The sequence below is a fragment of the Schistocerca nitens genome, chromosome 5, assembly GCF_023898315.1.
Source record: "Schistocerca nitens isolate TAMUIC-IGC-003100 chromosome 5, iqSchNite1.1, whole genome shotgun sequence".
In the NCBI taxonomy this organism is placed as follows: Eukaryota; Metazoa; Arthropoda; class Insecta; order Orthoptera; family Acrididae; genus Schistocerca; species Schistocerca nitens.
The window spans coordinates 300,212,185-300,233,589 of record NC_064618.1 but is presented as its reverse complement, the minus strand read 5'-3'; the positions used below and the strand labels follow the sequence as shown (position 1 = coordinate 300,233,589).

General features: G+C 42.4%; 1 protein-coding gene across 2 annotated transcripts in view; it reads right to left on the bottom strand.

Annotated features, from left to right (window-relative positions):
- LOC126259496 (mitotic checkpoint protein BUB3) overlaps window positions 1-21,405 on the bottom strand; it is an 80,725-nt gene that overhangs the window by 11,212 nt on the left and 48,108 nt on the right. For both annotated transcript variants that reach the window (XM_049956343.1, XM_049956344.1), the window contains exons 5-6: window positions 12,965-13,123; window positions 1,068-1,213 (exon numbers count right to left, since the gene is read on the bottom strand). In XM_049956343.1, coding sequence (XP_049812300.1) covers window positions 1,068-1,213; window positions 12,965-13,123 — 305 coding nt within the window. The remainder of the gene's footprint in view (window positions 1-1,067; window positions 1,214-12,964; window positions 13,124-21,405) is intronic.

Sequence of the window (21,405 nt, the reverse complement as noted above, 5' to 3'; positions counted from 1 at the left end):
AACAGTAATCAAGCAATTCTGAGGTAGTACTGTAGCCCTTGTCTGAAATTATTTAAACTCATCCTTCCATGCTATTTCCATGTCTGCACACATTTGTTGACAATTAATGATGCCTGTCATTAGAGGTATTAAGCGTAGTTATCATTTGTGACAAGTGAAAATGGTGCATCAGTTGGAATTAAACTGTAGATTCCTGTCATTCCTTACCACTACTCTTCTACTTAATCCACCCAAGGCGCAACTCAAAGTTTGAATAGTAAAAGTGTCACAAATAAGCAACGTAACAAGAGTGAAAGAATTTCATGGCAGTTACAAGATTGAGACTATGTTGAAGTGTATCTCTCCATTGTCCCCATTACTGTAGGCCAGGCAGTAGCACAACAACATGAGAATCTCTTGGCGACTTGTAAAGAAAGGATATAAGCCAGTTCCAAGCTGAAGCCTTAAGTTCAAGAGGCACAAATATAAAATTACCACCCATGAAAGAAATATCGGAGATCAATTTCCAATCCTAAAGCTAAATTTTACTTGTCATGAATAAGGCTTCAGTTTTAACATAAGTTCGTGAACTGATCACATCTTGCTCAACACATCAACCACCCACTCACTCCTAACATAAATGTGATCCATAATCGCGTAACAAAGTAATCAAAGCTACCCCTATGTCAAATTCAAATGCCAATCAACTTACTGCACTTGCTACATATTTTGCTTCAGTATGTTTAAGAAAAGCAGGAACACTGGAAAAGGAATATAATAAAAAAAAATTTCCATGCAGAGATACACTCAATTGAAATTTCTTACAGTTATCACATAATGAAAGCACCAATTTTTATCTTTGACATCCTGAAAAAGCACTACACTCCCTTCAGAGTTCAACACTTCTCACAGAATTAATTTCTGTTCCCTCAAGCATTGTACCATGCACAGAGAAACACACATTATATTGATAAACTGAGTGTTTCCCTACATTTCATGGAAGTCACTGTCATTTAGAGAGATCAACGGTTCAGTGGTCTTCCAACTTGTAGAGGTTTTAAAAGTGCAAGTGCACGCGTAAAACTTACCTTATAGCATTGACAGGATAAATGTTTTCAATTCCACCTTCCTTAATCCGATGGCACTTGAAAGCATATTTTTTCTTTTGTACTTCCGGGCTAGTATCAAGATACTCGACTGCCACTCTACCTTCAATGCTGCTCAGGACATAACCCTGCAAAGCATCAGAAAAGTCTGTCAGGCAATACCACATTTTCTGGGCAAGTTCCACCATTGTTCAAAGTAATAATCTGAGAATATGTAGGATATTATTTCTTCATGTTGGTAAGTAAAATTATGCGATGGGGCAAATCCATATACCAGAATCTAGGTCAAACCATTAATTCAAACATTAACATTTATATGCTACATACACCCACATCAAAGAACCTCACAATGATGATACAGAGACACAGGGCGCTTAAACATAAAATATACTTTCCCCTAGGTTGCATTATCTATCTTAATGTTCAGATTTCATATTTCTCATTGTTACTATCAATCTTGAATTAATTAGATCAGGACCCTGCTCTGAGCATGCTGCTAAACACACATCACCAGTCTTTGCCACGTCTTTCATTCTTACCTTCTATTAGAAGATACAAACCTTAATAATAATAATAATAAATAAAAATAAAAACTGTTACCTAAAATTCATCTACATTGCTGTACCTTTACAATGGTGCATCTTATCTCAGATACTTCTTTGGTACAGAATTATCAGCTCATTCCTGAAAACAGTTTTTACTCTATCTATGGGAAGAAAGGAAAGTAAGAAAGGAGATATAAGATCCCATTGATGACAAGGTCCTTAGTGACAGAGCAAAAGCTGGAACTAGAGAAGTCAATGGTATGTGCTATTTTCAAAGAAACTATGCCGGAATTTACCTTATGAGATTTAGGGAAATTACAGAAAATCTTAATATGGACAGCTGGACACTGTCAATGGGAAAGCCCTCGCTGGCAAGGAATCTCTATGTACATGAACACAATATAGACACCACATAGCAAGCATGGATGAAATGGGCAGATCAATGACAAGAAGTAAGCATTGCTTATGGAGCATAAAGCTGATGATGGTATTAGCAAAAGGGAAGAGGGAGACAGGAGATGTTCCAACAGCTGCCTATTAAAATGATTCAATGACAGCTTGTGCTTCAATATCACGTACATATGTTCCCCATTCCTTCCTTCACTGCCACTTCATAACTTATTTGTGGCAGTAGGCACGAACAACTCCAAGATCTGGTGATGACTGTCTACCAATATCCAGAACCTACATCTGATCTTATTTTACTGGCAACAGGCAGATTGGTAATATTATAGTCAGCAGAATCATACAAAACTGGGAACAACTCGAGAACCAGCAGAAACTGACTGACTAGCTAAGTACCAGAGAGATGAAGAACATGAGAGAAAGAGAGACAACAGAGATGACACAACAGAATAACAAGTCCAGCAAGCAAACCAAGATTGAAAACTAAGATGTAGCGAATTCAGAATGAATATTACAGCACAGAGAAATCACAACTGATGTCAGAGCCACTGCGCTGCTGGTTTTAGAGGTAAGCCATGAATGCCAATAGATCAGCACAGCAGGCATATCCATGTGGTTGCACTCACAGCGGCAACAGCAGCACCTGCAGACATGTCTGCACCGCCTAATGGCTGTCATCAATTTACATACTGGCATAACAGTCAGTAAGAGCAGATGTAGCTGGCTTGTATGCCAGCACTCACATCTCATAGTGTCCACAATCGTATGGTGCTGCCCACTGAAGGCGACCAGCATCCACAAGGGTCTCACCCAATCCGAGCATGCATACACAGCTGTGCCGGGCAGTAAGCACTCTGTGTGTCATTTCCAGGGTTCCATGAGCTTTGGGGACAGGAATTGGAGGAGCGTACGTGGCTGTCACCCACCAAAAATCTCTGCAGGACTACAGCCATGGGCAGAAACAGAGTGAGCAAAGCCGTGCTGGTGAAAGTACCTACCACTTTCAACATTTGTTGCTTAAACATACGCACCATACCCTCCACTTCGTCATTAGAGAAGGGTTGAAACAGTAGACTTGATGCCATTGGAGATGCAGATCTGTTTGGATGCTGCTGCTGTGAATTGGAGTCCAGTGTCTGAGATGATAGTGCAGGGAAGCCCTTAGACTGCTAGGATCAGGATGGAAGCAGTGACAGTGGCGCCAGTGGTGGTGGATTCCATGCTGACCATATATGAATAGTCACAACACTTGTCCATGAGAATGAGCCACATACATCCCATAAAGGGGCCAGCAAAGTCCAGACGAATGCTGTCCCACGCGTGGTCGATCATGGGAGAGGTGGGCAGCTGGCGGCATAAGACTTAGTTGGAGCAGCCTGGTGCCAGGCACAAAGCACAAGCAGAACAGTCACACACCATGGCCTTCACAAGTACCATCTGAGGTGTGATGTCATTCCTCATCATTATGGAAACAGGGAATTTCCTTTTGGTCAAATGCTGGGTCGGGCCTCGAGGGCAGACAAGAAAGGGCATCTGCATTTGCATTCTGTGCTGTGGGCTTGTACTTAATGTCATAAATGTAGAAGTTGAGGAAGAGCGCCCAACACTGGAGTCATGCAGCCCACTCTGGATGCCAACAGTGGGGCCCAAAGGGAGCTATTAGTGGTTTGTGGTTCATAATGAGGGTAAAATGGTCCCTAATAAGTAAACATGGAATTTCTTAAAGTCAAAGGCGATCACCAAAGTTTTGTTTTCAATCTGCAAATCTTTTTTCAAGCAGGTGTCAGCATCTCTGATGAATAGCACATTGATTGCTCAGTACTATCCTTGTTCCTATGCACCAGTATTGCAACAATGCCACGTGAAGAGGCTCCTGCAGCCAAAACCTGTAGACACGATGGAGTAGAGGCCATAAGGAAAGTTGCTTAGCGCAACAGTCCCTTCAACTGTGTGAAAGCACACTCACAGGCAGCTACCTGTCCACCTGTACTGAATACCCTTCTTTTGCAAATGATTTAATGGATGTGGGCCACTTGTGGAAGGAACTTTGGACAATAATTCACCTTCCCCAAAAAAGCTCCTGTAAGTTTTGGGAGTGGGGTAGAGTGTCAATGGTAGAAACATTGTAGTCAGTGGGATGGATCTCATCTTTGTTGAGCAAGTGGCCAAGGTATTTCACTTACTCCTCAAAACGCTGACTTCTGCATATGTGGCACTAGATCCCCGAATCACACAATGTAGTAAAGAAGGACAAAGGTTGCAATGTGGTTCTGAAGTGTAGCGCCTGTGGCATTGAAGTCATCAAGATAGTTAGCACAAGGCGGAAACAGACATGGCTAACTGTTCTAGGTACCTCTGGAAAATTGCCCGAGCAGAAGAGTTCTCAAAGGGCAAGTGCCTGTATTTGCATAATGCGAAGGGGGCGTCAATGACCACAATGTGTAGTGATTTCTCATCCAGAAGGATCTGCAAATATGTGTCAGCAAGGTCTATCTTGAAAAAATATTCACCTCCACAAGCTTAGTGTGAAGGTCTTTCGGACACAGGATTGGGTTGGTGCCTGGCCATTGATTGTCAATTTGAAATCTCCACATAACCAGAGGGAACCACAGGGTTTCTTGACCATACTACTGGTGTGGCCCAATGACTAGTTTTGACAGGTTCAGTTACCCAAGCTTCATAGAGGCGATCGAGCTCTTGCTAAACAGCTGCCCATAAAGAGACAGAAAAAGGTCACTCTTGGCAGAAACAGGGCACTGCATCTCTATGTTTAAGGGGGAGCCTAAGAAAGGAAGAGCAACCATTGGAGAGCATCATCCAAAACCTGAAAATCAGGGAAGTGCCATTTCAGCCACTAGAAATACATGACCCAATCCTTCTCTGCATTGTTAAGTGGCGGAAACAGGGCAGGAGGCACTCCGGCTGGGAACTGAGCACAACCTAAATTGGTTGGGAACCTTGAACCTGTAACCAATTTGATAGAAGTTGGAACTGTTGTTGGAACTGCTGTTGCTTAAAATGCTGTTGGAGCAACTGTTTCTCTTGCTGTTTCACGAGTTTAGTGTTAAGGAACACAGCTATCATTTTTATCTAATCACCATTTAGATAGACCAGAATCAGACAAATCTGGGAATGACTCAGGAACAAGTAGAGGATCGGCAACTGGCCAAGAGAGTCGACAGCACGCCACCAAAGAGCAACAGGTGGACAACGTGACAAAAGGACAGACAATGGAGATGGCACAACAGAATAACAAGGCCAGTGAGCAAACCAGGATTGAAAATAAAGATGTAGTTAATTCAGAACCAAGACAGCGATTTGTAGCAGGATCAATACTGTAGTGCAGAAAAACTACAACTGATTGCAGGATCACTATGTTGCCGGCTTTAAAGGGAAACCATGGGTGTCAATACACCGGCACAAAATGGCTCTGAGCACTATGGGACTTAACATCTGTGGTCATCAGTCCCTAGAACTTAGAACTACTTCAACCTAACTAACCTAAGGACATCACACAACACCCAGTCATCACGAGGCAGAGAAAATCCCTGACCCCGCCGGGAATCGAACCCGGGAACCCGGGCGTGGGAAGCGAGACACCGGCACAGAGGGCATGTCTAGGCAGCAGCACTTACGGCGGTGTCAGCAGCACCTGCAGATGTTGCCAAGACACCTAATGGCTGTCACCAATTTCCATATCGTCCGGCAGGCCTTCATACACACATGGTGAGGATACCACACTTATGTATTACACTTCCACCACAAAATTGCTAACATAATAAAGAGTGGAAGCTGGTTTGGTGTAATGGTGCCTCAAGTCAGTATGTTGAGAGAAAACTACAAAGGACAGTATTAAATGAGATTATGGCAAATTGGACTTGATGCTAAAATTACATTGGTAACCATCACAATTTCATCTTGACACTCATAAAAGAAGCATCTTTTTCACAGTTTTGAGCAAACATAAAAATTGTGAGTGTGTTTCTTGTGACTGTCTTTCAAGTTAAATTTGTTATGATAGTATAAATAATTATAACTGTTTAGTGAAAATCTCTATTTGTCAAAACATGTTCAAAAACGGTCATGACTATCACAACTAAACAGTCCTACATATGACAAACTGCCTATTGGCTTCTGTCTCGGGTTCTTCGGCCGACGTTCATCTAATGATTTTTCTGACGTTTCGCCAGCACGAGTGGCTGGCATTGTCAAAGCTTCACCCTCCATTGCCGGTGGTGAACTGGAGCCGAGCTCGCGGGCGCAGACTATATGTACCTGGCGCGCCAACGTCCGAGGGCTTCTCCGCGGTCATTTCCGGTGCGGTTCTCCTCTTGCTACCTGCGACGGTCGTTCGCTGCAGTACGGGAAGCCAGGATCCGTTGACCTTAAGGCTTTCCTCTTTCTTGTTCAAACTGTTCGCGTGTTTTTGTATTTCTACAGCTTCTCTGAACAAGCGCGTGTGATAGTGGTTCTCTACAGCCAGAACTTCCGTGTCGGCGAATTTTATTACGTGGTCGGTCTCATTCAGTGCGTGTTCTGCCACGGCCGATTTCTCCACCTGCCCCAACCTGCAATGTCGCTTATGCTCCTTGATCCTGGTGTTAATAGATCGTCCAGTCATCCCGACATAAACTTTTCCGCATGTGCATGGTATGCGGTATATTCCCGACATTGAAAGTGGGTCTCTTTTCTCCTTCGCCGATCTAAGACACTCTTTGATCTTCCTTGTCGGTTTGAAGATCGTCTTTACGCCATGTTTGCGCAATATACGGCCGATTCTGTCCGTCACTCTGGGAATGTATGGCAGAAAGGCCGTACCCGACATTTCTTTTTCTGGTTCCTTACTTCGCCGAGTGTTTGGCTCAGTTACACTTCTAATATAATTTGTGGAGTACCCATTGCTCCTCAGGACTGTTTCCAGGTGTTGCATTTCTCGTTTGAGGTGTTGCGGCTCACATATTCGTCCTGCTCTCGTTACGAGCGTACTAATCATGCCCCTTTTCTGGCTCGGGTGGTGGTTTGACAGTTTGTGCAGGTATCGGTCCGTGTGAGTCGGTTTTCGATACACGCTGTGTCCCAGGTTTTCGCCGTTCCTTGTGACCAGCACATCTAGAAATGGCAGTTTCTTGTCCTTTTCTACTTCCATGGTAAATGTTATGTTGGCATGGAGGCTGTTCAAGTGTCTTAGGAAGTCACCGAGCTGTTCTTCACCATGGCTCCACACCACGAAAGTATCATCGACGTACCTGTACCACACCTTAGGTTTGCAAGTGGCCGAGTCCAGTGCCTGTGCTTCGAATTGTTCCATGAAGAAGTTGGCCACCACTGGACTGAGAGGACTACCCATGGCGACGCCTTCCAGCTGTTCGTAGAAGTCGCCATTCCACGTGAAATAGCTCGTGGTGAGACATGCATGGAAGAGCTTTCTGATGTCTAGCGGGAAAATGGAACCGATGTGCTCCAGAGCGTCACTGAGTGGCACTTTCGTAAATAACGAAACAACATCAAAGCTGACCAGGATGTCGTTTGGTGCAAGTTTCAGAACCGCACCGGAAATGACCGCGGAGAAGCCCTCGGACGTTGGCGCGCCAGGTACATATAGTCTGCGCCCGCGAGCTCGGCTCCAGTTCACCACCGGCAATGGAGGGTGAAGCTTTGACAATGCCAGCCACTCGTGCTGGCGAAACGTCAGAAAAATCATTAGATGAACGTCGGCCGAAGAACCCGAGACAGAAGCCAATAGGCAGTTTGTCAACAAGTGGCCACGAAAGCCTCAACAATTTTGTAGTCCTACATATGTTTACAGAACTGAACATTATTCCATTGATAACTACAGAAATATAAAGAAATGGTCACAAACAAAGGCACAGGAAGAGAGAAACCAGGAGAAGTGCTAGGTGCTTGGTGGGGGTGACAAATATGATGTAGTATAGACAGAAAACAATAATAGAATATCAGATATGAATCAGATTTCACAGCAATTAAGAAAAGGGTTCCTCTCAAGTGGTCAGTGGTTAGCAACCACAAGATGGGGGGAAAAGTGATAGAGGGAGAAAGATGAAGTAAGGTCCTATGTATAGTCTCAAATGGCAGTTACATGAATGGTGTCTTCACTGTTCATCATAATGGAAAGTAGATCTAATATAAAAAAAAGTAAACACAAATACACGTGTAAAAAAGAGCAGTACAAATATAATGGTGGAATGGATGACAGCGGAAAGATTTTCAAGTAAAATGGGAGTAAAAAGGAAGAAAAGAGAGGGCAGTTAGGAGGGGAAGGAGGTACACAGAAAGGGCAAGAGAGGGACATCTAATCCAAATACAGCAATGAAACTTCTGACACTGAAAATCTAATGAGTAGATCTTTACACTGAGATGCAGCATGATGGGTTTCTAAGAACTTTCAAATTCAAAATCACTGACCTTAACCTTTGACCTCTAATATCTCAAAACATCCCACTTTATTCCTTTTTATAAAAAAAGATATACTGCTCCAATATGCTACCATAAACATGGCAAATATCAAGATGCCACATCAAAGGCATCATGCTCAAAACATTATTTTGTCAGAATCAGTACAATATAAAAATGCAGAACGTAGCACATCAATATAAAACAGAAATTATTAAAAAATACAATTCATAAGTAATGTTGTACAAAAATAATGTTTATATTACTGTAGTGATATTATGAACAATTTACAGTGTAGCTTCAATGAAAAGGCAATACAATGTGGTTACACCTTGTTTTACAAGTCTCCAATTAAATTGTTAATGTTCATCAGATCGATGCAGGGAAAGAGTATGTCCTTCTAGTAGTGTCACTGGATCTAGTCTTGTGTGAATGTCACATCTTCTGAAAACACAAGAGTCTGCTGTGGAAAGAAACACAAATGATGGAGATGGTCCACGTGGATGCAAGAAGCTGGCCTGTACTTCATTTGTTCCTTCATAACTTTGTTAAGACATATGCAACCCACCAATGACTGTCATACATACTGGCAACAAATCCATGCCTGTCTGTTAACAGCATTTGTTTCCACATATCAATCATTGACTCCACTCTGTTCACTACAGAAGAAGAATATGTGTCTGTTTTTATTATACTTTTATTAATAGGTATTATGCAATGGAACTTACAGTTAAACAGAATCCTACTTGTATCTTGTATTCTTGAAATGTTGCTTCAGCTTGGTAATGTCTTAGTCATAACTGGAAACTGACGTATAGTCGAAGACCCATGAAGGAATATTTCTTTGCAACATTGAAACAACTGTTGCGTCAAAATATGGTTTTCATGAGGTCACTTGAGGCTGGTAAGTATGGCTAGTCTCTTTACAGTGCCTGCAAGCACAACACAAGGTCCTTTACCATGTGAAAAAAAAAAAAAAGCCATTCAAAGTCTTCCTGGTTTCTGTTTCTGTATTGGGCAGCAGTACATAAAATAATTGACAGTTTACCCTTCAACTTTCTGTTAATTTACTGATACCTCTACATGATGTCTTTGCCAAATGGGGACAGTGTGAATATTTAGTTATATGTGTAGGCCATTTTAAGAATCTACACAAAGTACGTAGTACAGCTGAGGCAACACCTGCAGGGGTTAATGAGCTTTGTGGTTTTTCCTTTCTACATCTGCTGCAATTTTTCCACCTAACAATATATTAGGACCCTTTTTCTTACCATCCACTCCTGAACATTCCTCTAATTCTTCTGTACTCTTGCATGAGCTGATTTTATAAATGGACTGCTGCACTAGAACTTTGACCTGAAATGATCTTTTTCTTTACTCCCCCCCCCCCCCCTGCTGAATACTACACAGCAATGTACAGAGCACAGTTTAAGTAAGTAAGTTACAGCCATGAAACAAGTTAACAATGTCTAGCTGAAACAAAAGTCTCTGATTGGCTGTACACAGCAAGATACTTTCACCAATTTGTCAGAATAATAGTGACTGCTATTGCTGCTGTTCTGGGGGGGCGGGGGGGGGGATACCCATGGATACATAGTTGCTTACTGCATTTAGTTACTGTAGTTATGTAGACGAAATAAATTTTTAGTCATGATGCCTTTGGTGTGCTATACAGATATTTACCAGATTTATACTGGCATATTGGGGCAATACAATAATTTTTTTTCCAAAAAAACTGAAGGTGGAATGTGCTGAGATATTCAAGATCACAATTTAAGATCAATGAACTTAAATGTGAAAATTCTTAGAAACCCACCATGTTGCATATCAATGGAAAGCTCTACTCATTAGCTTTTCAATTAGACAAGTTTTATTACTATATCAGAATCAGAATTATAATCATTTATGCCGACACCCAAACCTCCAGATGTCAGACACTCAGATAGCTACCAAACGTTTTATGTCAATCAAGTATCAACCAAAACTCCAATTTAGTTTGTACTATGTGCTGTGGTCCAGCAGAACGGGCATAAACATTAATTAGAAGTAACACCAGAACTACGAAGTACAAGAAAATCAGTACTGCGAGCAACTAATACGTACAGCTTCTATGGGGAAGTTAGTAGAGCATTAGATCATTGTACCAAGGGTCCTGGGTTCATACCCCAATGATGACAACTGTTTTTTTACTGCATTATGTGTGAAAGTGTTATATGGGACTATTAATACTTCCATGTGTGTAATGCAATTGTTTCTTTATTCTATTGTTCCGACTGTTTATATTTATTCTCTGGAATTAGAAATGCACTAGCTGCTTCATCATGAGTGGTGTCTGTTCTGTTACATATGTCCAACAGAACACCATGCCCATTTATACAAATGTGCTCTACAGGTTTGCTTCTCGTAGCTAACGAAGCAAAAAGAGAGAGCCAAAAGGGCATTACTATAACTCCGGAAAGTCCTTTTACACGCCATGAAAATGTTCTCCCATACAACTGTTTCACGATATACAGTTACAACAGATTGTCTTCAGTGGTGTTTGAATGAGGGATCTTTGGTACGATGACCTAATGCTCTACCGTTCACCCACAACATCTAAAAAACTATGAATCACAGATATGCCTTTCCTGTGCTTCATAGTTCTAGTGTTACTTTTAATTGCTGTTTATGCATGTTCTACTGGACGACACACACAGCATGAACTAAATCGGCATTTTGGTTGATACTCCATCCACACACAATGTTTGGTAGTGATCTGAGTATCTGACATGTGGAGGTTTGGGTGTGAGGCAGACACATGCAAATTTCACAGTATTTCCAAATTTCGCAGAACTGCAACTTTCATAATTGTCACAAACCTCTGCAAACTGGTAGTTTTCCATCTCTTGTCTGTATCATTGTATGCACCAAATTTGAAAAAAATCTAAGATGGTCACGTGGAGAGCTATGTTGAATTGACACAGAATGACCCAAATGTAAGATGACCCCTATATTAATCTATTAAACAATGTAAAAACATAGACCTCAGCAATAGTAGTTTAATCTGTGAATTTAAGATGATCCTGTATTTTACTGAGGGACCAAGTTGGGAAAAAACTTCATCTTACAGTTGGGTAAATGTAGTTCATTAGAGCCATATTGTATGATGAGCAGCTACATTTTTGTTAGCAAGAGCATATATGTGTTTTGTAGCTGACATAAAATCATCAGTAATAAGCCTATCAAAAATATTATGGGTCTCAGAGGGAAGGACATGGCCAAGAAGTGGCGACAATGCCAGTGAGTGAGATAGTTAACAGACGAATGTTATAAAGCAAGAACATCTTAACATCTGCAGTAATCACTGCAAATTTATTAACAATTCAGAAGACAACTTTAAGCCAAGTCTGTATATGGTGTCACAAAACTTACTCAGAAGTCCTATGGAACAGTGCAATGAAATGAGTTGGTCCAAATCATAGAAATAGTTATTGTCAGTGTATTCTGGAATGATAATTTAGGAAAGATGAAGGTTTGCATCAGTGATGTGAGGATCCTTCAATAGTTTCTAATTACAGTTAACAGGCAAGACCAAGAACTATATTGAGAGAGCACATTAATAAGTAACTGTCAGATCTATAGGTAATCAGACATCAGTAACAAAGGGCACACAAAGAATAAAGTTGGATGTTTTTCTTCACTATCTATTTTTGGCTTTCTACAACTGCCAAGTGTGTGTCTACATCTGGAAATATGAGTGACTCTTGTTTCCCTTTATTTTCAAAAATTTTCTGCGACTGCCACAGTCATTTACTTACCCTATAAGTAAGATCTCATTGAAGAAGCTGAAGTCCTAAAACCCTTCAATCTACTTGAAAGTCTTTCATGTTATTGTCAACACTAAGGGGTAATATACTTACAATCAGATACAGGGTTCACACACACACACACACACACACACACTCAGATACAGGGTTCTCACACACACACACACACACACACACAAAAATCTGGTAAATATTATGCAAATACCAGATATAAATATAGGCACCACAGAAAGATTTTTAGAGCCAGAAGTGGTTTCCATGAACTAATTGCAGTTTCTCACACAAACTGAATACAAATGACTATCTTATAATATTGCAAACAAATAAAAATTTTTAATTCTACTCACAAATTAAAAGAATACTACTCCATACACAGAGCTAGTTGTCTAACACTCAGGAATGAACCAGAGTATGATGATTAAATGAGGAAATAAGTACAAAAAACATGGTGGCAATCTAATAAAAATGCAAGTAACAGGGAAGACAGGCCATAAAACAGGGTGCACATTATTACTGTACTATAAACACTGTGCAAGACGGAGATGGCACAAATCGAGAATTTGATCTACTCCAATGATAATCAGGATGGTCCAATAAATCTTTCCACATAAAAATTGAAAAATGGTGTGTGTGTGTGTGTGTGTGTGTGTGTGTGTGTAATCCATCCAATTATCCAGTGTTATATATACTTTCTTATATATTTAACACCTACCTGTTTGTTTGGGAAGCATCGGATGCATCTTGTCTGGTATTTTAAACTTGATTCTCTTCTCTGATGTACATAACCCATATTACGTAAGTCCCAAACATACACTTTTCGTCCTGCTGTTCCAACAACAAATTTTTCGCCACACAAGCTCATTGTAAATACCTGGAACACAACAGAGGGTGCAATGTTAATGCACTGTAGAAAAACATACTGAAGCTTAGAGTTAATAAATAAAATGACAATTCAAATATTCAACATCTCTGAAGTACAGTATCTGAATTATTCAGGAATATTTTCTGTACGAGAGAGAAGTGTTTCTGCATCGTCACTAAGAGACAAGATGTACTTCCCAGAAAGTGTCAGGTCACAGCAGTTGCCTAAATTAGACACTAACGTACCCACTTAAATAAAAGTAATGTTTAGTTAAAACAAGACTTCTGTCTTTGAAAGAGTCAGGTTGGGAAGGGGAGAAGGTGGAGTTGGGAGGGGGGGCGGAGGGATTAGGAGCATGTAATCACATTTAATTTAATCAGCTGTTAAAATGTTAGAAACAGACCACCATATCAGGTACAATAGTGTTAAGAGACCTGACTTGTATTCAGTAACATTTACGTTTAAATTCCACCATTTTTTCTACAGTTTCCTTAATTTACTTCATGCATATCTCTGATACTTTCTTTCCCAAATTCAATTTGTTTATCCATTTTTGTATCACTGTGTTACTGTTTCACTGCTGATAACACTTGACTCCAACCAAAAGTAGGGTACTTATCCATCCTCATGAGTTAAGGAAATGACTGTGGCTTCACTTAATGAACAATTCCACTGCAAATCAATTACAGAAATCACAAAAAATCCAGTACAGTCACACCAGATTTTGATCCAAAATCCCTTATACAAATATCTGAGTATGTTTTGCTGCATCACTTTGCTTCATCACACAATGCTTGAGTAGGAAGCAGAAAATGGAATAAAAATATTCAACAAGAGTCCTAATGACTGACATAATAAGGTCATACAAACTTTCTGAACTGTTAGTTGTGTATAGATCAATCATGTCAGTTTACTGCAGCCACAGTTGAACTAAGGTAGTGCAGGGGTGGGGGTGGAGAGAGGGGAAGGAGATGTAGAGGGGAGAGAGGGGGGAGAGAGGGGGGAGAGAGGGGGGATAGAGGGGAGAGAGGGGGGATAGAGGGGAGAGAGGGGAAGGAGAGAGATAGAGGGGAGAGGGGGGATAGAGGGGAAGGAGAGAGATAGAGGGGGAGAGAGGGGAAGGAGAGAGATAGAGGGGGAGAGAGGGGAAGGAGAGAGATAGAGGGGAGAGAGGGGGGATAGAGGAGAGGGGGAGAGAGGGGGGGGGAGTGGAGCTACTAACTCAAGTTTTCAAGTGTCGACCTAACTTCCTAATTTAGCAGTGGGTACAAGGTGTGTGTGTGTGTGTGTGTGTGTGTGTGTGTGTGAGGGGAGGGGGGGGAAGAATATTTGGAAAGCACTACAATAGCCTTGTAGCCTTGAGAGGTACAAAGTGGAACATTCACTACACAGCAGACTGTGCCGTGAACCATCACAGCAGATTACAATTGGCAGACCAGGGCTCAAACTTAGATCTCATAAACTGAGCTATTGTGTGTAATGCTATATCAACTTTTCAAGCTAAGAATGCAACTCTACTAGACAACTTACAACTTCAGTCTGATTTACCTCCAGGGAATGCCCTAACAGGCTTTCTACAATCAATTCCAGCAGCAGCTACGTTCTAAAATAATAAGAGAGCTGCAGAAGTTTAGAGTTTGCTGTGTATCTAATGTACCTAATTAAACAATGGAAATACCAAGACAAAATGTAACAATATAATGAAAAGGATAGTTGCTACTTACCATATAAGTGAGATACTGAGTTGGACAACCTACACACACACACACACACACACACACACACACACACACACACACGACCACAGTCTCTGGCAGCTGGAGCCAGACTACAAGCAGCAGGGCATTATGGGAGAGGCAACCGGGTGGGGGTTCAGGAGAAGGCCGGTGTGGGGAGGAGGAGGAATAGCAGAGTAGGGATGGGGAATGGTAAAGTGCTACTGAGAGCATGCTGGGACGAGGTGGAGACTGGGACAGCTAGGTGCATTCAGAAGGTTGGACAGAGGGAGAGGGCAGCGGGGGAGAGGTTAATGGAAAAGGAGAGAAAGTAAAAGACTGGGTGCATTGGTGAAACAGAAGGCTGTGTTGTGCTGGAATGGGAACAGGAAGAGGGCTGGATGAGTAAGAACAATAACTACTGAAGGCTGAGACCAGGTGGGTTTTGGGAATGTAGAGAGAGGGGAGTTCCTACCTGTGCAATTCAGAAAAGCTCATGTTGGTGGGAAGGATCCAGATAGCACAGGCTGTAAAGCAGTCATTGAAATGAAGGCAGTCATGTTGGGCAGCATGCTCAGCAACAGGATGGTCCAGTTGTTTCTTGGCCATAGTTTGTCGGTGGCCATTCATGCAGACAGACAGCTTGTTGGTTGTCATGCCCACGTAGAATGCAGCACACTAGTTGCAGCTTAGCTGACATGACTGATTTGACAGATAGGCCTGTGGATAGGTGATCTTTATGGACATTTTTCATTTCAGGGCATGATGAGACATAGTCAAAACTCTAGCAGAGAACGTAATTCAGTTGTTCCAGTCCTGCGTGGTACCGAGTCATGAGAGGAATGCTGCTCTGTAGCTGGACGGTGGGACTTTGGGAGGTTTTGGGTAACTAGAAAGATAAGGCATGGGAGATCTGCTTTTGTATGAGGTTGAGAGGGCATGTACGATCTGTAGCAGCCTCAGTGAGACCTTCAGTATATTTCAAGAGGGACCGCTCATCACTCCAAATGCGACTGCCACAGGTGGGTAGGCTGTGTGGAAGGGAATTCTTGGTGTGAGATGAGTGGCACTGTCAAAGTGGAGGTATTGCTGGTGGTTGGTAGGTTTGATATGGACAGAGTTACTGATAAAGCCATCTTTGAAGTGGAGGTCAACTTTGAGGAAAGTGGCTTGATGGGTTGAGTAGGACAAGATGAAGTGAATGGGGGAGAAGGTGTCAAGGCTCTGGAGGAATGTGGATAGGGTGTCCTCACCCTTGATCCAGATCACAAAGAAGTCATCAATGAATCTGAAGCAGGTGAAGGGTTTGGGATTCTGGGTGTTTAGGAAGGATTTTCCTAGATGCCCCATGAACAGGTTGGCATAAGATGGTGCCTCGGATTTGTTTGTAGGTAATGCCTTCAAAGGAGAAGTAATTGTGAGTGAGGATGTAGTTGGTCATGGTGACTAGGAAGGAGGTGGTTGGTTTGGAATCTGTCAGGCCTTGGGAAAGGTAGTGTTCAAGGCAATGGACATTAGGGATGTTAGTGTTATGCGAGGTGGCATCAATAGTGACAAGCAGGGCACTGTGTGGTAAAGGGACAGGAACTGTGGAGAGTCAGTGGAGGAAATGGTAGGAGGGAGGTTTCAGGTAACAGGCTGAAGGTGTTGGTCAACGAGATCAGGGATTCTCCGTGTGGGGGCACAGTAATTGGCCACAATGAGGTGTCCTGGGCGGTTGGGTTTATGGACTTAAGGAAATATGTGGAAGGTAGGAGTGTGGGGAATGGTAGGGTTGAAGAGAGAGATGGACTCCGGGAGAGGTTCTGGGGTGGGCCTAAAGATTTGAGTAGAGACTACTACTGGATTTCTGGAATGGGATCACTGTGGCAGGATATATAGGTGGATGTAACTGAGAGCTGGTGGAGTCCTTCTGGCAGGTATTCCTTGTGGTTCAAAACAACAGTGCCTCTGTCAGCAGGTAGGATAATACAGTCGGAATCAGGTTTTAGGTGGTGGACTGCACATCTTTCTGTGGATTTAAAGTTGGTTTCTATGTCAAGGTGTTTGGGGAATAATGGTGGGGCAAGGTTCAAGATTAAGAAATTGTGGAAAGTTAACAGGGGGTGATTTGGGGGCTGTGGGGCTGGATCACACTTAGATGAAGGAGTAAACTGAGTCCGGCAGAGTTCAAGATTGGTCTTTGGTTCAGTAGGTAGGGTTGGTGGCAAAAAAGTGTTTCCACTGTAGGGACTGGGAGAAGGAGACAAGGTCTTCAACAAGTCCTGCATGACTGAATTTCGGGGTTGGGCAAAAGGTGAGGCTTTTGGAAAGGATTGCTACTTCGGTAAGGCTTAGGCTTTTGGAGGAAATGTTCATGATTGTGCTTCAGGTCTGTTTAGGTTCCGGATTCTGTGTGGTGGTGAGAGGGAGTTTTGCAGGATGGGGTAAATGTAGTACGTATGCGAAACAGGGTTTGTCAGCTAAGAGGGGACATGGGGGAGGTTTAGAAGTTGTTGTAGAGGTAGTAGACTGTTGAAGTCAAAGGTGGGAGCAGGAAATGAGCTACTGATGCCACCTCCCTTTACATTAATATCACTAATGCCCGTGGTCTTACAGATTCCAAACCAACTACCTCCTTCCTAGCCGCCATGAGCAACTGTATCCTCACCCACAATTACCCTCTCCTTTGAAGGCATTACCTACAAATAAGTCTGAGGTACAGCTATGGGCACCCATGTGGTACCATCTTATGCCAACCTATTCATGGGCCATCTAGGGAAATTTCCTAAACATGATCTGGATTGAGGGTGAGGACACCCTATCCACACTCCTCCAGAATCTTGACACCTTCTCTCCCATTCACTTCACCTGGTCCTACTCAATCCATCAAGCTATCTTCCTCAAAGACAGCTATATCAGTACCTCTGTCCATATCAAATCTACCAACCACCAACATTACCTCCACAAATACAGGCGCTACCCTTTGAATAGTAGGTAGCCCCTTCCGCACAGCTTAGCCACCTGTGGCCATCGCATCTGGAGTGATGAGCGGTCCCTCTCAAAATATACGTCGGGTATCACTGAGGCCGTTACAGATCGCAACATTGTACAAAAACATATCTCCTGTGCCTTATCTTTTTAGTTACCCAACACCACCCAAAGTCCCACCATCTAGCCACAGAGGAGCATTACCCTCGTGACTCAGTACCATCCAGGACTGGAGCAACTGAACTACATTCTCCGCCAGGGTTTCAACTACCTCCTGTCATGTCCTGAAATGAGAAATGTTCTGCCCACTATCCTTCCTACTCCTCCCAGAGTGGTATTCTGCTTTCCACCAGACCTAAACAATATACTCATCCATCCCTACACAATCTCTGTTCCCTACCTTGTGCCTCATGGCTCATATTCCTGTCACAGACCTAGATGCAAGACCTGATCCATACATCTTTCCACCACCACCACCTACTCCAGTTCTGTCACAAACAACACAGTCTATCCCATCAAAGGGGGGGGGGGGGGGGGGGCTACCTGCGAAACCAGTCATGTGATCTACAAGCTAAGCTGCAAACACTGTGCTGCATTCTACGTGGGGATGACAACCAACAAGCTCTGTCTCCATGTGAATGTCCACTAGCAAACTGTGGCCAAGAAACAACTGGACAATCCTCATGCTGAGTGCACTGCTCAACAAGACTTGCTTCATTTCAATGTCTGCTTCACTTCACAGCCTGTGCCATCTGGATCCTTCCTACCAACACCAGCTTTTCGTAATTGGACAGATGGGAACTCTCCCTGCAATATACCCTACATTCCCATAATATTTCTGGTCTCAACCTTCGTCGCTCACTGTCCTTACCCATCTAGGCCCTTCCCTCTTCCCATTCCAGAACTACACAGCCCTCTATTCCACCAACACACCAGTCTTTTTACTTCTCTCCTTTCAAACTACGCCCCCCCCCCCCCCACACACACTTTTGTGTAACCTCCCGCCTGCAAATAGCTACCCCACTTTGCATTCATCTCTGCAAGCTTCCAGCAGCACTTTACCATCCCCCACCCATACTCTGCTATCCTTCCCCCTCCCCACCACAGCCTTCTCCTTACCCCCACCTGGTTGCCTCTCCCTTAATGGCCTGCTCCTCGCAGTCTGGCACCAGCTGACAGAGACTGTGGTCGGTGTGTGTGTGTGTGTGTGTGTGTGTGTGTGTGTGTGTGTGTGTGTGTAATTTTGACAAGGCCTTGATGGCCGAAAGCTAATTGTGCGACAATCTTTTTGTTGTGCATTTCTGTAACTCAGCATCTCTGCTATCCGGTGAGTAGGAACTATCCTTTTATTTTATTGTTAATATACATAATTATCAGTCTTTGATGGTACCAGGGATGTTGTAACGATACATTAAATGATTCATTGTTGTTGTTGTTGTGGTCTTCAGTCCTGAGACTGGTACGATGCAGCTCTCCATGCTACTCTGTCCTGTGCAAGCTTCTTCATCTCCCAGTATCTACTGCAACCTACATCCTTCTGAATCTGCTTAGTGTATTCATCTCTTGGTCTCCCTCTACCATTTCTACCCTCCAATACTAAATAGGTCATGCCTTGATGCCTCAGAACATGTCCTACCAACCGATCCCTTCTTCTAGTCAAGCTGTGCCACAAACTACTCTTCTCCCCAATTCTATTCAACACTTCATTAGTTATGTGATCTACCCATCTAATCTTCAGCACTCTTCTGTAGGACCATATTTCGAAAGCTTCTATTCTCTTCTTGTCCAAACTAGTTATCGTCCACGTTTCACTTCCATACATGGCTACACTCCATACAAATACTTTCAGAAACGACTTCCTGACACTTAAATCTATACTCGATGTTAACAAATTTCTCTTCTTCAGAAACGCTTTCCTTGCCATTGCCAGTCTACATTTTATATCCTCTCTACTTCAACCATCATCAGTTATTTTGCTCCCCATATAGCAAAACTCCTTTACTACTTTAAGTGTCTGTTTACCTAATGTAATTCCCTCAGCATCACCCGACTTAATTCTACTACATTCTATTATCCTCATTTTGCCTTTGTTGATGTTCATCTTATATCCTCCTTTCAAGGCACTGACCATTCCGTTCAACTGCTCTTCCAAGTCCTTTGCTGTCTCAGACAGAATTATAATGCCATCCGCGAAACTCAAAATTTTTAACTAGTCTCCATGGATTTTAATTCCTACTCCGAATTTTTCTTTTGTTTCCTTTAATGCTTGCTCAATATACAGATTGAATAACATCGGGGATAGGCTACAACCCTATCTCACTCCCTTCACAACCACTGCTTCCCTTTCATGCACCTCGACTCTCATAACTGCCATCTGGTTTCTGTACAAATTGTAAATAACCTTTCGCTCCCTGTATTTTACCCCTGCCACCTTCATAATTTGAAAGAAAGTATTCCAGTCAGCATTGTCAAAAGCTTTCTCAAAGTCCACAAATGCTAGAAACGTAGGTTTGCCTTTCCTTAATCTATTTTCTGAGATAAGTCCTAGGGTCAGAATTGCCTCACGTGTTCCAATATTTCTACGGAATCCAAAATGATCTTCCCTGATGTTGGCTTCTACCAGTTTTTCCATTTGTCTGTAAAGAATTTGCGTTAGTATTTTGCAGCCGTGACTTATTAAACTGACAGTTCGGTAATTTTTACATCTGTCAACATCTGCTTTCTTTGGCATTGGAGTTATTATATTCTTCTTGAAGTCTGAGGGTATTTTGCCTGTCTCATACATCTTACTCACCAGATGGTAGAGTTTTGTCAGGACTGGCTCTCCCAAGGTTGTCAGTAGTTCTAATGGAATGTTGTCTACTCCTGGGGCCTTGTTTCGACTTAGGTCTTTCAGTGATCTGTCAAACTCTTCACACAGTATCATATCTCCCATTTCATCTTCATCTACATCCTCTTCCATTTCCATAATATTGTTCTCAAGTACATTGCCCTTGTATAGACCATCGATATACTCCTTCCACCTTTCTGCTTTCCCTTCTTTGCTTAGAACTGGGTTTCCATCTGAGCTCTTGATATTCATACAAGTGGTTCTCTTTTATCCAAAGGTCTCTTTAATTTTCCTGTAGGCAGTATCTATCTTACCCCTAGTGAGATAAGCCTCTACATCTTTACATTTGTCCTCCAGCCATCCCTGCTTAGCCATTTTGCACTTCCTGCTGATCTCATTTTTGAGACATTTGTATTCTTTTTTGCCTGCTTCATTTACTGCATTTTTATTTTTTTCTCCTTTCATCAATTAAATTCAATATTTCTTCTGTTACCCAAGGATTTCTACTAGCCCTCGTCTTTTTAATACTTGATCCTCTGCTGCCTTCACTACTTCATCCCTCAAAGCTACCCATTCTTCTTCTACTGTATTTCTTTCCCCCATTCCTGTCAATTGTTACCTTATGCTCTCCCTGAAACTCTCTACAACCTCTGGTTTAGTCAGTTTATCCAGGTCCCATCTCCTTAAATTCCCACCTTTTTGCAGTTTCTTCAGTTTTAATCTACAGTTCATAACCAATAGATTGTGGTCATAGTCCACACCTGCTCCTGGAAATG